At 38.4% G+C, this 15407-nt stretch overlaps 1 protein-coding gene across 1 annotated transcript in view; it reads left to right on the top strand.

Annotated features, from left to right (window-relative positions):
* LOC150080926 (protein NDRG3-like) overlaps positions 1-15407 on the top strand; it is a 274856-nt gene that overhangs the window by 46897 nt on the left and 212552 nt on the right. The window contains exon 5 of the mRNA XM_090380617.1: positions 8454-8516. Within this exon, the coding sequence (XP_090236743.1) occupies positions 8454-8516 (63 nt within the window). The remainder of the gene's footprint in view (positions 1-8453; positions 8517-15407) is intronic.

The following is a 15407-nucleotide window of genomic DNA, read 5'->3' as shown; positions in this document are numbered from 1 at the left end:
ACCTTAGAAAGAGGTACAGGTAACCCTCATATAATATGGTAGTTAGGTTCCTATAAAATCTCATGTAGTGCGAAACCATGTTATACGGGACTAAGAACCAATACAAAAAGGGGGGTTACATTCCAAAAGCAAACAAAAATACACCATTTTTTTATAACTATCAGAAACTTATTTTTATTAAAAAAATAGTAGGAACTCAGCAAACGTCTTACAAACTGTGATACATATATGTCAGATAATGTATGTTCATTTAATTTTCTTCCTCTTCATTGCTGCTAAGCAATTAAACGAGAACGTTTTCTATGTTGTGGAATATCTTCACCTTCTGAACTACTTTCTGCAGCATCTAAATTTCATGTATCTTCTGCTCTCTTTAAAAAATCAATAATCTGGATTTGTTTGCTTTTGCTTGACAGATCTTTGTAGATTTCATGGTATGGAGCTAAGCATTTTTGAAGCTCACTTTTAAATTTTGTGCTCCTTTCAGTCAAAGGATCTTATTATTATTAAATTATAGTTGCTCAGAGCGAAACGGATACAAAAATAGATTGTGACAAGTTTAATAATAGGAAAATATACATATATTAGATTAGATTAGATACATACAAATAAAAGCTTTTGGTTGTTTAGTCAACCTTAGTCGACGCTTAGTCGCCAATAGTGGCGATGCGCCTTTTTGGAGTCGTTAAACATCAAATGCTCCAATACCTCAGTGAACAGGAACAGTGGATGTAAAGTCCACCCTATCACTGAAACAGCAATCCTGTCCATTGACAAACGCTGGCCACGCCTGCATACATCACAGCCACAGGCTTCAACATCCAACAATCAGTCACGCACTTCACGTACAAGATTGGCAGTACACGCCCTCATGCTCCATTCTTAACTGTCAGTTTAACTGAGGAAGGTTGACTAAACAACCGAAAGCTTTTATTTGTATGTATCTAATCTAATATATGTATATTTTCCTATTATTAAACTTGTCACAATCTATTTTTGTATCCGTTTCACTCTGAGCAACTGTAATTTAATAATAATAATGAATCCAGAGTGCACAGGCCTCTTTAATCATATTCGAACTGTTCTTGGCCAACCAACATACGACATAGTCGTGAAACTGCAAAAGAATTTCATCTTTATAGCCCGTGGCAAACAACATCTCAGATTTTCTCACAGGTGCAAATCAGACGAAGTTATCCCGAAATGATTTCTCTACAAACCACCATTTCCTAATGAATGTATGCGACGTACCTGTCAAAACTTCAGCTACAAGACCGTGAACATAGGGATTGGCTGCCTTCATCGAGACTTACAATATGCTTCAACGAATAAAGCAGCCCTGCTGATTGAACTTAGAAGTCTAGTTCCCGAACCTGTTTACACCAATATAATCCATATCTTGTTCTACCAAGCCGTCAGAGAATCTGAACACTATTGTACACGTCAAAAATGTAAGTTCGATGCTTTAATTAGTGAATCCCGTCAATTTCATCATCAGCATAATACCCCTACCACAAGTTGCACAGATTTTGTATTGAACCTGAGCAACAAACAGTTATCTACAGAACAAATAGACCTGTTGACTCTGGGTATGAAATTTGCTATTCTCCCAAGAAACCCACTGATCACTGGGATGGAGGTAAAAAGTGCAATACATTTGCCTTAGCCGTAGAAGCGTGTTTAACACGTTTCCCTGAAAATGTGACAAACACAATTCGCCTAAAAACTGCAACAATTTTACACCATGCTCACCCGCTTCTTCCAATCTCAGCCACAAACAAATTTCTGCCCTTAAGACACTGAAACAAGACTCATCCATCGTCATCCTACCGGCAGATAAAGGATGTTGAACAGTGGTAATGAACCGCACAGATTACGAGACAAAAGCCTTGCTGCTCTTGCAGGACACTTCTGTTTACCAACCCTTAACTGTTCCTCCCATCAAAGCCTTGGAACAATGGGAGTCGAAAGTGAACATCCTCGTCAACAGTTAGCTCGAAGAGAAGAAAATAACAGAATCAACACGTAATCACCTCCGGCTGCCAGATTCCACAATTCTACGGACTACCGAAAGTTCACAAAGAAGGCACACCACTAAGACCCATTGTATCCTGTTGTGGCTCATTGAGTTATGAATTAGCTAAGTTTGTCTCAAGGCTCCTTTCTCCTCTAGTAGGCAAGACCACCAACACCGTCTCCAACAGTAGTGAGTTCATAGAAAGGATCGGAACCATATCCATCTCACAAGATCAAGTTATGGCATCATTTGATGTAGTTTCACTTTTTACCTCCATCCCAGTAGAACTTGCCATCACATGTGCAAAGCAACTCTTAGATAATGACGAAATCCTTGGCAGCAGAACCAAACTAACACCAGACGATATCTCCACTGCCCTCAGACTATGCTTAACAGGCGGTGCAATCATGTTTAACAACTCCATTTACCAACAAGTACACGGCACAGCCATGGGTTCCCCGGTTAGTTTGGTCATGGCAAACATCACTATGGAGGAATTAGAAGGTCGTGCATTTACAAATGTACCAGATCCCATTGCCTTTTGGTGTCGCTATGTGGATGATGTGTTCGTGGTTATCCCCAGAAATTCAGGTGACCAAATCTTAGACCACCTCAATTCTCTGTCACCTTTCATAAAATTCACCATCAAGCTAGAGCCAAACAACACCATACCATACTTAGACACCCTTGTCCGGCACGAGGGCACGCGCTTGAAGACAACTGTCCATCGTAAACCTATGTGTGCTGGCCAATTTACCAACTTCTGGTCTGCACATGTGCGTAGCCATCTTCTTGCCACTACAAACCTTGCTGACTCGTGCCTGGACACACTCTAGCTCTGTAAATGAGAGGCACACCGAAATTGCTAAAGTCAAGGCGGATCTTATGAGGTGTGGCTATCCCATCAATACCCTTGACAGGTGTGACCTACAGACATGCGGCCACGTAGCGACCAAAAGAACATCCAAGGTGATGACTCAGCCACGAGCACCTTTATCCCATACTACCCAAACCTATCGCAGCAGGTTTGTAGAATCTTAAAATTACATGGGATAAAATGCGTACAACTCCCAGGCAGAAAATTACGATCCCTCATCTCTGAGGTAAAAACACCTGTCCCCACCCTACTACAAAATGGATTGGTCTACCGCATCTCTTGCCGTGACTGCACTAGCTGCTATATCAGGAAAACTGGGAGACGGCTCGAAAAACGCCTTTCCGAACACAAAAGAGCAATCCGCTTAGCGGATGTGAAGCACTCAGCTATTGCCGAACACATTTGGGCAACCCACCACAACATTGACCCACACCACGATGTCGTGATTGTGGATAAGTCCTGTTGTTATCGGCAATGCGCCTGGTTGGAGTCGTTAAACATCAAATGCTCCAATACCTCAGTGAACAGGAACAGTGGATGTCAAGTCCACCCTATCACCGAAACAGCAATCCTGTCCATTGACAAATGCTGGCCATGTCCGCATACATCACAGCCACAGGCTTCAACATCCAACAATCAATCACATACTTCACGTACAAGATTGGCAGTACACGCCCTCATGCTCCATTCTTAACTGTCAGTTTAACTGAGGAAGGTTGACTAAACAACCGAAAGCTTTTATTTGTATGTATCTAATCTAATATACAGGGTGATTCACTACTAGTGCGACAAACTTGCAGGTGTAAGTGGCACAAAGACGAATTGGAATCACATAGCATTGCAGCGTCCGAAATGCCTTCGTCATGCGGGAGGTCGCGTGAACAAAGAAGCAAAGAAAAAGAACAGAAATAGCAACTCGTTAGTGTAACAGAAATCATTTTAATGACAAATTTTACATTGGCAAAAAGCCATGCTACAGAAGGTGTTCGAAAGTTCGACCAGAAGCAGGCTTTTGGTCGAACTTCACACAGGCTTCACAGTGCCGCCGCATGGAATCGCTAATGTTCTGGAAGATTCCTGACATGTCTCGAATCTCCCTGGCAGCTACAGAGATGCGAGCGACGAGGTCTTCAACTGAATCAACGGGGGTCTCGTACACCAATGTCTTCATTTGACCCCAGCAGAAGAAGTCCAGGCATGATAGGTCCGGCGATCTCGCAGGCCAATGAACTGGACCACCAAGACCTATCCAATGCTGTCCAAATGCAACGTTTAGGTGTTGGCGGACGTCATTGGTGTAATGTGGGGGAGCCCCATCATGCTGGAACCACATTGAGCGGTGGCAACGACTGAGGAACATGTGCTTCTTCAATAAGTTCGATCAGGACTTGCTGTAGAAAGATCAAGTATGCCCTATCGTGCAGACGAGGGGGCAGAAGGTACAGTGAGGTGGTATCCAACAATGCCGCCCCAAACATTGACAGAGAAACGGCGTTGAGTTGCACGTGTTCGTGTACCAAGGGGGTTCTCCAAAGCCCACAAATGGGCGTTATGTTGATTGAAGGCTCCCTCTCTTGTGAAACTTGCCTCATCCGTGAACAATATGGACACAGCAAATGCTCTGTCTGCCGCACTCTGTTGAAGAAACCAAGTAGCAAAAGTCCTCCGGAGTGGATAATCCGCAGGCTCCAATGATTGGACGCATTGCAGATGGTATGAACTCATTTGGTTTGTTGACAGTATCCTCCATACAGTGGATTAAGAAATACCCAATTGTTGGCCTATCGCTCGAGTACTCGTACTCGGATTGCCTTCTGCAAGACGTAGGACATTCTCCTCATTGTCTGGCGTCCTCGTCATTCGCTCTCAATTCATGGTACCTCTCGTGAAACAACCAGTCTCATGTAACCTTCTCTGCGCACGTGCGAAAATCGTATGATGAGGAGCATGCCTGTGTGGGAAACGTTCCTGGTACAAGCGCAGAGCGGCACGCCCGTTACAGTCCGCAGTTCCATACGCGAGGTGCATGTCGGCCAGTTCAACGTTTGAATACTCGTCCATCCTACTGCCTCGGGAACCGGTTCGGAAATGCTGACTTCCAGCGGGATCGCTGTTCACGCAATCTCCCATTCAACGTCCTCTACCGCATGATGAAGGCATTTCGGACCCTGCAATGCTATGTGATTCTGATTCGTCTTTGTGCCCCCTACACCTCCTGCAAGTTTGTTGCACTGGTAGTGAATCATCCTATTATTAAACTTGTCACAATCTATTTTTGTATCCGTTTCGCTCTGAGCAACTGTAATTTAATAATAATAATGAATCCAGAGTGCACAAGCCTCTTTAATCATAGTCAAAGGATCTACATTCAAAAAATAAGATTCTAATTGCTCTGCCAAGTTTGTGCTTTCCCATATACTTTTTAGTGTAAAATTTGGAACTTCAGAATTTTCAACTGCACTATCATTCTCTGAATTGATTGCTTCACTTAAATTTAAACTTGATGCAACGTGTGATACCTTTTCTCCTGTTTTTAAGAAAATCCGAAATTTGTGTCTTTGATTCTAGAGAAGTAGTTTCTTTTGAGTGGAGCTTTTTTTACTTTCCTTAGGCATAATTTAGGGCTGGAATTTAATTCACAACAAAGAAATTATTCTAAAGTGGTTCTTAAGAACCACTTTAGAATAATTTCTAAAGTTTAGTAATACATACCCAGAAAATTTTATAAACGGTCAAATAAAAACCAAAATAAATACTTGCAACAACCTTAAAAGTCACAAACTGCATGCTTCGAAGTCACAATTTTTTATGGTCTCAAACAAGCACAAATTCAATAGCACAGAACCTCGCACGGGAATTTCCCAACATTTTTTATTATTATTATTTTATTTATTTATTTTTTTTTTCAATTTTGTTTTCAAAAAATTGAAAAATTTCTGTTTCAATTTTTTGGCGTAACGATTAGCGAGTCAACAGTGGGGAGTCACAAAAATGAATGGAAATGTTGTAAAATTACATCCAGCATAATAGCAGCATTTTTTTTCCCCACACAAAAACACTGTGCTATGCAAAGTTTGTCGCAATTCTCTAATCGTGTTAGAGCGAAACTGTGTTATATAAGTACCATGTTGTGTGAGGATTGCCGCAATTTGTCAATCTTGATAGAGCAAAAAGTTGTAGAAGTACTGTGTTATATGGGGATTGCCTTGTAATTTAAATCAAAATTAGGTTTCACCCTTTACTGGATCAAATGTCACACATGGGATCTTAAAATAAGTTATATTTAGTAATTTCTGCATGTCGGTTGATTGAGTGGCCACTCCTTTACTTATTCATACCATATGATATAATGTAAAAGGGAGGTCTTATCTGACCAATTTGATTGGATACTATGAGGGGAACAAAGGGGTGCTCTTACCAAGAAAGACTTAAGTTCTGCAAATTGCAGCACCTGGAGAGTAGGCACCTGCAGGGTGATCTGATTGAGGTATACAAGGCCTTAAATGGGTTGAACAAGCTGAATGCTGATGGGATTCTTCCTCTTGCTCACACTAAGAACCTGAGGGAGCATAGTGTCAAATTGAGGAAAGTTAGTTGTAGAATAGATGTGTGGAAATTTGCCTTTATCCAGCGAGTAAATTGATTGGTGGAACAGACTTCCATCTTTTGTTGTGGAAGCTGATAGCCTAAATAAATTTAAGGCTGAGCTGGACAGGCATTTGGAACAAGTGGAGGGGTGAAATGGGAGGTGTTTTTTTTTTTTTTTTTTTTTTTTTTTTGGCTGATGCTGCATAAGCTTGATTTCTTGCATTGTATGCCTCTGCTAATAATGTGGTCACAAAGGAACTGAATGCCAAAAATAATTTTGATATCATATACTTGGATTTCAGGAAAGCTTTTGATACTGTTGCACATGCAAGACTGCTATACAAATTGGAGAGGTATGGCATTAAGGGCAAGTTGCTACAATGGATAAAGGGATGGTTGAGTGGGAGACGACAGAGAGAGTGGTAATCAATGGACACTGCTCTTCATGGAAAAATGTTATTAGTGGAGTTCCCCAGGGTTTGGTGTTGGGCCCATTTTTGTTTTGTATATTTCATCAATGATATTGATGAAGTTATATTAGGTTTAATGTCCAAATTTGCAGATTATACAAAAGTTGGCAGGGTTGTTAATGACAGTAAAGACTGTATGCTACTCCAACTGGATCTAGATACATTGCGCAAATGGGCTGAGAAGTGGCAACTGAAGTTTAACATTGAAAAATGCAAAGTACTGCATATGGGTAGCAATAACCCAAGAGAAATGTACCAACTGTGTGGTGCTACACTGAGGGAAGTGGAAAGTGAAAAAGACCTGGGGGTAATGGTGCAGTGAAATGTGAAGTTTTCTGAGCAGTGCAGATGGGCTGCCAGGGCAGGTCATGTAGTCCTGTTAATGATATGTAGGAATTTTGCTAGCAGGGACAGGGAGGTGATTATCCCATTATACAAGGCAATGGTCAGGCCACACCTAGAGTACTGTGTACAGGTCTGGAGGCCTCATTTTAGGAAGGATGTAGAGTTGCTAGAATTGAGTACAAAGAAGGGCAACAAGATTGGGAAAAAGGGGGATGCTCTTACCAAGACAGGCTTAAGTTCTGAAAATTGTAGTGCCTGGAGAGTAGGTACCTGCAAGGTGATCTAGTTGAGATGTATAAGGCCTTGAATGGGTTGCGTAAGCTGAATGCTGATAGGATTCTTCCTCTTGCTCAGATTAAGAACCTGAGGGGTCACAGTTTCAAATTTAGGAAGGACAGTTGTATAATAGATGTGTGGAAATTTGCCTTAGCCAGTGGGTAGTTGATTGGTGGAAGGGACTTCCATCTTTTGTTGTGGAAGTTGTTAGCCTAAATAAATTTAAGGCTGAACTGGATAGATATATGGAATGAATGGAGGGGTGAAATACGAGGGGGTTTTTTTTTTTTGGCTGATGCTGCATAAGCTTGCATCAAATGCTTCTACTAATGCTAATGTTGTGTATGTACAAGGTAAACAATTTCAGTGACTTTGAATGTGGTATGCCATACACACCACCATAAGCATCTCAGAAACAGCACACTTGATGCAGTTTTCACACACACTACTGTCACTGGTGTGTTGAGATTAGTCCATAACCAAATAACATCTGGCCAATGTTGATTCTTTAGTTAAATATCTCATTGATATGAAAGGGCAGTGGCAGCTGACAAAACTTGTGCAAGTTGCAGAGGGGATTCTAGGTAATGAAATAACAACCCAGTACAGCAGCGGTAACTGAAGAGGCATTTCAGAATGCCTTTCCGGTAGTGTAATACATGGGAACTCATTGTGAAGGTAGTCACAATATGAGATACAATTAAATTATTGCCTTTACACTACTTATGTAGTTTTTCCTTATAAGTTTGCTATGGTGTATTTACACCTATATTTTATAGTGTATTTTAAACTCATAATCTATTATGCCTTGAGCATTTATATTTTATATAAACATAAATTTCTATGATGGAGTCGTATATCAGATTTTTTTTTGTTTCAGGTTCATGTACCCTACAATGGATCAGCTTTCTGAAATGATAGCAGCTGTAATGGAATTTTATGGGTAAACAAACATTTCTTTAATTTTGTCTCTAGTTATGGTATTAAAATGCTTAGTGTCTTTCTTAGATGATTGCAGCAATTGTTTAGTGTGCTGCAACACCATTTAACAATTGAGGGGGGAAAAAAAAACTCTGTCCAGAATCTGCTGAAGCAGATAATGCATATAAAATGACATAATAATACTTCACTGTATTAAAATAATGATGGAGTCTACTTCAGTATGCATTAACTCAGGAACTAACTAAATTACTTAGGGAAAAAATAATAATAAAAAAATTAACAGAAACTAGTTGGTATTAACTAATATCATTTTGTTATAGCGTTTCTCACAGTGACCTTTACATTACCCCCCCCCCCGTTAGTAATACAAAAATTACTGGGAGATCTGCTGTAACAAAAAAAAAATTTTTAGTTCTTGGAAGTTTAGAAAATAGAAGAGACAAAGAGTAATCAGGTATGATTTTCCACAAGCTGGAGGTTTAATGATATTATCGTCGGCCTCTGTCTTAACCCCTGCACATGCCTGAAATGTGGATCCATTTCATTGATGATGTATTCACTGTCTGGAACCTAAACGGAGAAACTAGATGAATTTCGTCTTTCATCCTGGAAATTGGGGGTAGGTGCCTCCTCTTCCTAGAGCAGAGTTAAACATTTTCAACAACTCATCCACATGGATCTATAGAAAACCTACAGATGCAAGGGGTTGTTCTTAATTAACATGCTAATCATCTCATCAGTGTAAAATCCAAGATCAACACGGCTTCACCCAGAGGACACTCAGAGTTTAGAACTGTCTGCGAATAGGCCCATTCTAAGAAAGAATGGGTACCTCCCCCCCTCCTTTTCAACAGAATCATAAACCAGACTGTCCAGAAATTGAGGGCACAAACGGAATTGAATGAAAACATAGGGTAATTGCTTATTCAATCATCAGGTCCACTCCCAGAGAAAAGCCACTGAGTACTAAAAAGGTTGTTTGTCAGGCCAGCACTGGCCACAAGCATGTTCAACCAATTCGGTCGAACAGGACCCTGCGCCTGGCTCATTGATAGAAATGCGGAAAAGATGCAGATGATATTATTTAGACCATTTGTGTGCAAGGCACCATTCGACAGAGCTCTAAGCGTCCGAATACTTCATTCTCAATTCATATGTTTCATTTGATATCGAACATTTAAAATAGCTTCCATAGAACAAAGAAAATTTCCATGTAATGAACAGATTACAAGAGACTTAACTTGAAACGCATTGTTTGTACCTCTGGCCTTCAGGCAGTTGAGGCAATTAGTGCTGCTGCTAAGCATGAATTAAGAGTCAAAAGGATTACCATTCTGCAACTTAGTGTTACTCTTTAAACCTATCCAACTGCCTGTCCCACATACCCAGAAGTCATGGTGGTCATCTGATTGGTTAATGTTTACTGGTATTTAACACGGCAGACAAATAATTCATTGGAAATAAATACAGTACGTGAAATTGCAGAATTACGTAACTTTCTTATTATCTGGATCTGTGTATCATATTTATATTTCACAGTTACAAAATAGTTTGCTTATATCATATTTCAATTTTTTCTCAACTTAAGTAATTTTTATAATGAAAAATATAACTGTGAAACTTATTTGTTAGCATATGCTTACAGCTTTGATTCTCTATATGATTTCAATTTTTTAGCATTGCTTATAAACATCATGAAACTTGCCTCTTAATCCGTATGTTTAAAATATGATGAAGAAATTAAAATGGGAATTTTTTTCCCCGTTTTAATTTCTTTTTTCCATGGGAAAAAAGTGCACTCTTTTACTGTGATTTAGAATCTAAAGTTTATTTCCAGAATTTCAGATAAATTTTTTATTTTTGTTTGTTGTTTCATTACATTATATGTGAGATAAGTTGTAATTCTTTTCTTTTTCAATAAATTAATAATAATTATTATTATGTTAGTGAACATAATAATAATTATTATATAATTATAATAATATAATTATTATAAATGTTAGTGAACAGAAATGTCAACTGGTTAGTATGTACATATTACAGTACGTATTAATTATTCCGATTATCACGTATATTCTTCCGATTTTCACGTATCATGGCCAAAATGCAGTAGTCCCGATGTGTCCCAAATAACCGGAATCGACTGTATTTCTATTCTTCAGAATTAGTACCTGTAGTTTCACCTTTTGCTTTTCAAACATATACATCAACTAGTTAACATTCTTCATACTTCAATTTACAACTTCTGATTTAAAAAAATTGCATGCAAAAAAAAAAAAAAGTACCAAAAGGGTAATTTCCCCTCCAGTTCATCAAATGCAACAGTAACCATGCAAATACTTGATTTTCAAAAATAAGTTATTTTATTAATGAGAATGGATGATTTTATATGAAAATCATAAAATCTAAAAGAAAACCTGACTACTTTAGATATTTTTGAAATTAACTGTTTGAAAGCTTTTCTTTTTCAGGAAAATTAAGTTTAAATAAAAACTATTTAATAGAACCAAATATAATTATATAAGATAAAGTAAATTAAATATTAATTTGCATGTTGAAATAGTTAACTATACCTATAACTACTTTTTGAGAAATGACAAATAGCATATCATGAATTTTTTTTATGTCATTTGGTTGTTCTGATTTGTAGATATAGTTTTAATTTTTTAAATTTTTATGAGGATGCATTGTTTGTGTTGATTTTTGAAATTTGTGAATTTCCACTTATGAAAAAATTATAAACTGTTTTTCTTGGCTACTTTAATGTAAATTCATATCTCAAATAAAATTTTATACTGCTGAAAAAGAAATAAGATGTAGAATGAGTAATAATAATAAACAATACTCTGTATATATTAGGGTTATTAAACTACACTGCTTTGAAGGCCTATAGATGAAAAATGCTTAATTATAAAGAGCTAAAGGAGGCAGGAGAAATGTTGTGTTGTACATTTTTCCAAGTTCTATTCTTACAGTAATGTTGTACATTGTATTGGGGCCCCGGGTGCCAAGCGATCTTCTGTGCTATATCTATTGCGGTTAATAGAGCGATTTTTCTAGATCCACTGAGTTTTTCCTCGTTTATTTTGGTTTAAGTCTTTCTGTTAATTAGCTCTACTTTTTAAAAGTATAAAAGGAGAGCCAGAAAAAGGAAAGTAACTTTTTCTTTATTATATACTAACCGCACTTACTCCTATGCTTGGCCACAAGCGGCACTGCTTCTGCCTCCCCGTGGCGGGGCCGGTAGCCTGGGTGGAAAAGCCAATCCCCCAGGATGAAAAGGAGCTGAAATGGATAAAGAAAATTATGTGGCATTAGAGCCACTGAGCTCAAATACCACATATTGGAACTTGGACCAAGGAAATGCACAAAATAAGCACTTAAAAAAACAATAACCAACCAGAGTATCCAACTTTCCTCATTATCCATTCTTTAAGTAGTCAACCGGTGAGTAAACTGTCTCCATTTATCATACAGAGATTTCTAGAAAATGCTGCTGGATCACCTAAAATGGTCAAAAGATTACAGTCAGGTGATTTACTCATTGAGACAACACAGTCCAAACATTCAGAACTGTTGTTAAAGCTCACATTTGGATGAATTATCCTGTTAAAATCACTCACCCATACCACCCTAAACAGTTCCAAAGGTGTTATCTCTGAGTGGGATCTGTTGAATGTAACAGAAGAGGAGCTTGTGCAGGAACTGAAAGATCAAAAGGTCATACAAGCTAAGAGAATTTTGACTCGTAGGGATGGCAATCTCGTTCCAACCCACAGTGTAATACTTACGTTCAGTACTCCAAACTTACCAAATACTGTTAAAGCTGGTTATCTAAATTGCCATATTCGCCCCTATATACCAAATCCACTACAGTGTTATAAGTGTCAGAAGTTTGGACACTTTCACACTTGCAAGGAAGATCATCCTGCATATTCTGAAAATTGCGAGTTATGGAAACTTGGGAAGAAAATACAGAAATTTAAAGTTGAACACATTGTGACCTATCAGGAAGCGAGATGACAAATTCTGAAAGATACTCCCGCACGCACATATGCTGATATTACAAAGAAATATCATTCTGTTGCTACACAAACCAATGACTCAGTTCCACCTAAGACATCACTTGCTGAATGGGCTAGGGCTCAGCTTTCAGTTCCTCAGCCATCTTCGAAGCAAAACAACAAAGACCAGACTTGTAAAATCTCAGTTTCCATCCCCTCTACTAGTGGCATAAAGTCTCAAAATGAAACCAGAATGGCAAAAGCTGAATCATCTAAGAGCCACATTAATAGTTCAGAAATGGATATAGATGACAAAACTTAAGAAGAATCTTTATTAGAAATTTATGCTGAAGAAGATATGGACACTGGATGGCCTACCTTTCCTAAAAAGATAAAATTAAAATAGATCACAATAAACCTACTACCTCTAAAAAACAACCGGATCATCCTACCACTAAAATTAAATAATGCAGTGCATTTTACAATGGAATTTCGAGACTACGTACTAATACAGATGAGCTATATGACTTAATTTGACATTTCAGTCCATCAGGCATTTGTTTACAGGAAACATTTAACTCTACAAGTGACCCCCTCAATAAAGAAATATACTTTGTACAGGCATGACAGGTATGCAGCAACTGCAGCCCATGGAGGTGTAGCAGTTTTAGTATCTGTTACAAATCCATCTAGGCAGATCCCCTTAAAAACTAATTTAGAAGTTGTTGCTGTAAGAATAGAACTTGGAATAATTTTTTCTCTTGTATCTATTTATCTTCCACGGAACCAAACGTATGTATTCAAAGACTTTGATGAGCTCCTTGCCCATATACCACCTCCTACTTGTTTGATGGGTGACTTTAAGGGTCACCATCCATTATGGGGAAGTCTACGTATGGATAAAAGAGGGAAACTAATAGAAACCATACTGGACACACACACAATCTAACTCTGCTAAACACCGGTGCACGTACTCATGTGCATTCTCCCACAGGAAATACTTCTGCCCTAGATTTGTCTATATGCTCCCCCGCACTATATCCAATACTGCCCAATGTATATCCAAGTATACATTGGGCAGTATTGGATAATCTACATAACAGCGATCACCTTCCTATTATTTGTAGATTCCAAACTATCTCCACCTATCAGGAAACTCGCAAAAGGTGGACATTCTCAAAGGCAAACTGGACAAAGTTTTCCTTAATTATATCTTTAGATAAACATTTGATTCAGAATCTGTTAATAGATGAAGCCACTGACCATGTCACTACACAGATACTAGCAGCAGCTAATAAATCTATTCCTCAGTCCACGAAGGTGTAAAAACTACTGGTGGAATGATGAATGTAATAGAATAAAAGAATAATGCTTGGAATATATTCCACAAGCATCCCACTACTATTAACTTTATTATTTACAAGAAACTTAATGCTAAAGCATGACAAATAAGAAGGAAAGCCAAAAAAAGCGTCCTGGATACAGTTCACTTCCACTATTACCAGAAACACCGATACTAGATTAATCTGGAGGAAAATCCAACATCTGAACAGCAAATATCCTTTGTCATCCTTTCCTATATTGATCTGTAAGGGACAGGAACTGTCTTCCCCAAAAGACATAGCAAATGCTTTTGCTGAAGCATTTGCCGAAATTTCAGCAGCAAATTCATATGATGCTCCATTCCTACAAATTAAAGAGGCAACAGAAAGGCAGAAGTTAAATTTCAACACCAGTCGCTCTCTTCCATATAACCAGCCTTTTACAATATCTGAGTTAAAGGAATCTCTTAACAGAGCACTCAAGAGTGCAGCTGGCTCTGATGGTATTTTTTTATATTATGATAAAACACTTGAATGATGCTGCTTTACAAACTCTTCTAATATTTTTTAATAGAATTTTTCAGGAACGTGATTATCCTCGCTCTTGGTGACATTCACTTGTATTAGCGATCCCTAAACCAGGAAAAGACTGCTCTAATCCAGTTAATTATTGTCCAATTTCCTTAACTAGTTCTTTGGGGAAAACACTGGAGAAAATGGTCCACAAATGGCTCACCTGGTTTCTTGAATCACATAACATCGTACATAAAAATCAGTGGTGCCTCCGTAGCCAGGTGAGCAGGAGCAGCAGTGCGTAGCACACTCTTCTTGATTAGACCAGGGTTCGAGCCTGTGACCATCAAATACGGAGGATGCAGAAAGGTCAGGGAATGACCACCGCATATCCCCTGAGCAAATATGGCCTTAGTTGCTAATGCTCCTAAAAACCAAATAACAACAACAACAACATGATGATTAAAGCAGAATCAAAAATCAGAAATGCTTTTGTCAGAAATGACCACCTAGTTGTGGTAAGTTTGGATTTAGAGAACTCCTTTGATACAACATGGCATTTTGGTATTCTGCGGGATCTTCATGCCTTTGGACTATGAGGCAGGCTTCCCTTGTTTGTTCAGAGCTTTCTCCAGGGTAGAACTTTTCAAGTTACAGTCATCTAAATGTTCTTTCTATAGTCCATATCCAGGAGGAGGAAGGGGGTCCCTCAGGGATCTATTTTGAGTTCTACCCTATTTTTAATAAGAATAAACGATATCATCATCCATGATATTCCAAGAACAGTAGAATTATATCACTATGCAGATGACCTCATGATCTCGTGCTAAGGGAAAAATATGAATTTTATCAAGAGACAACTTCAGATCTCAATTAATAAAATTGAGCTGTGGATGTCTCGCAATGGCTACCGCTTATCAGCACAAAAATCCAACTGTATTCATTTTTGTAAAAAACGAAAGATCCACCCTGAGCCAGAATTAAAACTTAACAATTCCACCATACCTCTTTTGTACAGTATCAGATTTCTTGGTCTAATCCTAGATAATAAAT

This window comes from Mastigoproctus giganteus, chromosome 9, assembly GCF_048544385.1.
Source record: "Mastigoproctus giganteus isolate SK-2022 chromosome 9, ASM4854438v1, whole genome shotgun sequence".
NCBI lineage: Eukaryota > Metazoa > Arthropoda > Arachnida > Uropygi > Thelyphonidae > Mastigoproctus > Mastigoproctus giganteus.
This window is presented reverse-complemented; position numbering and strand designations above follow the sequence as displayed.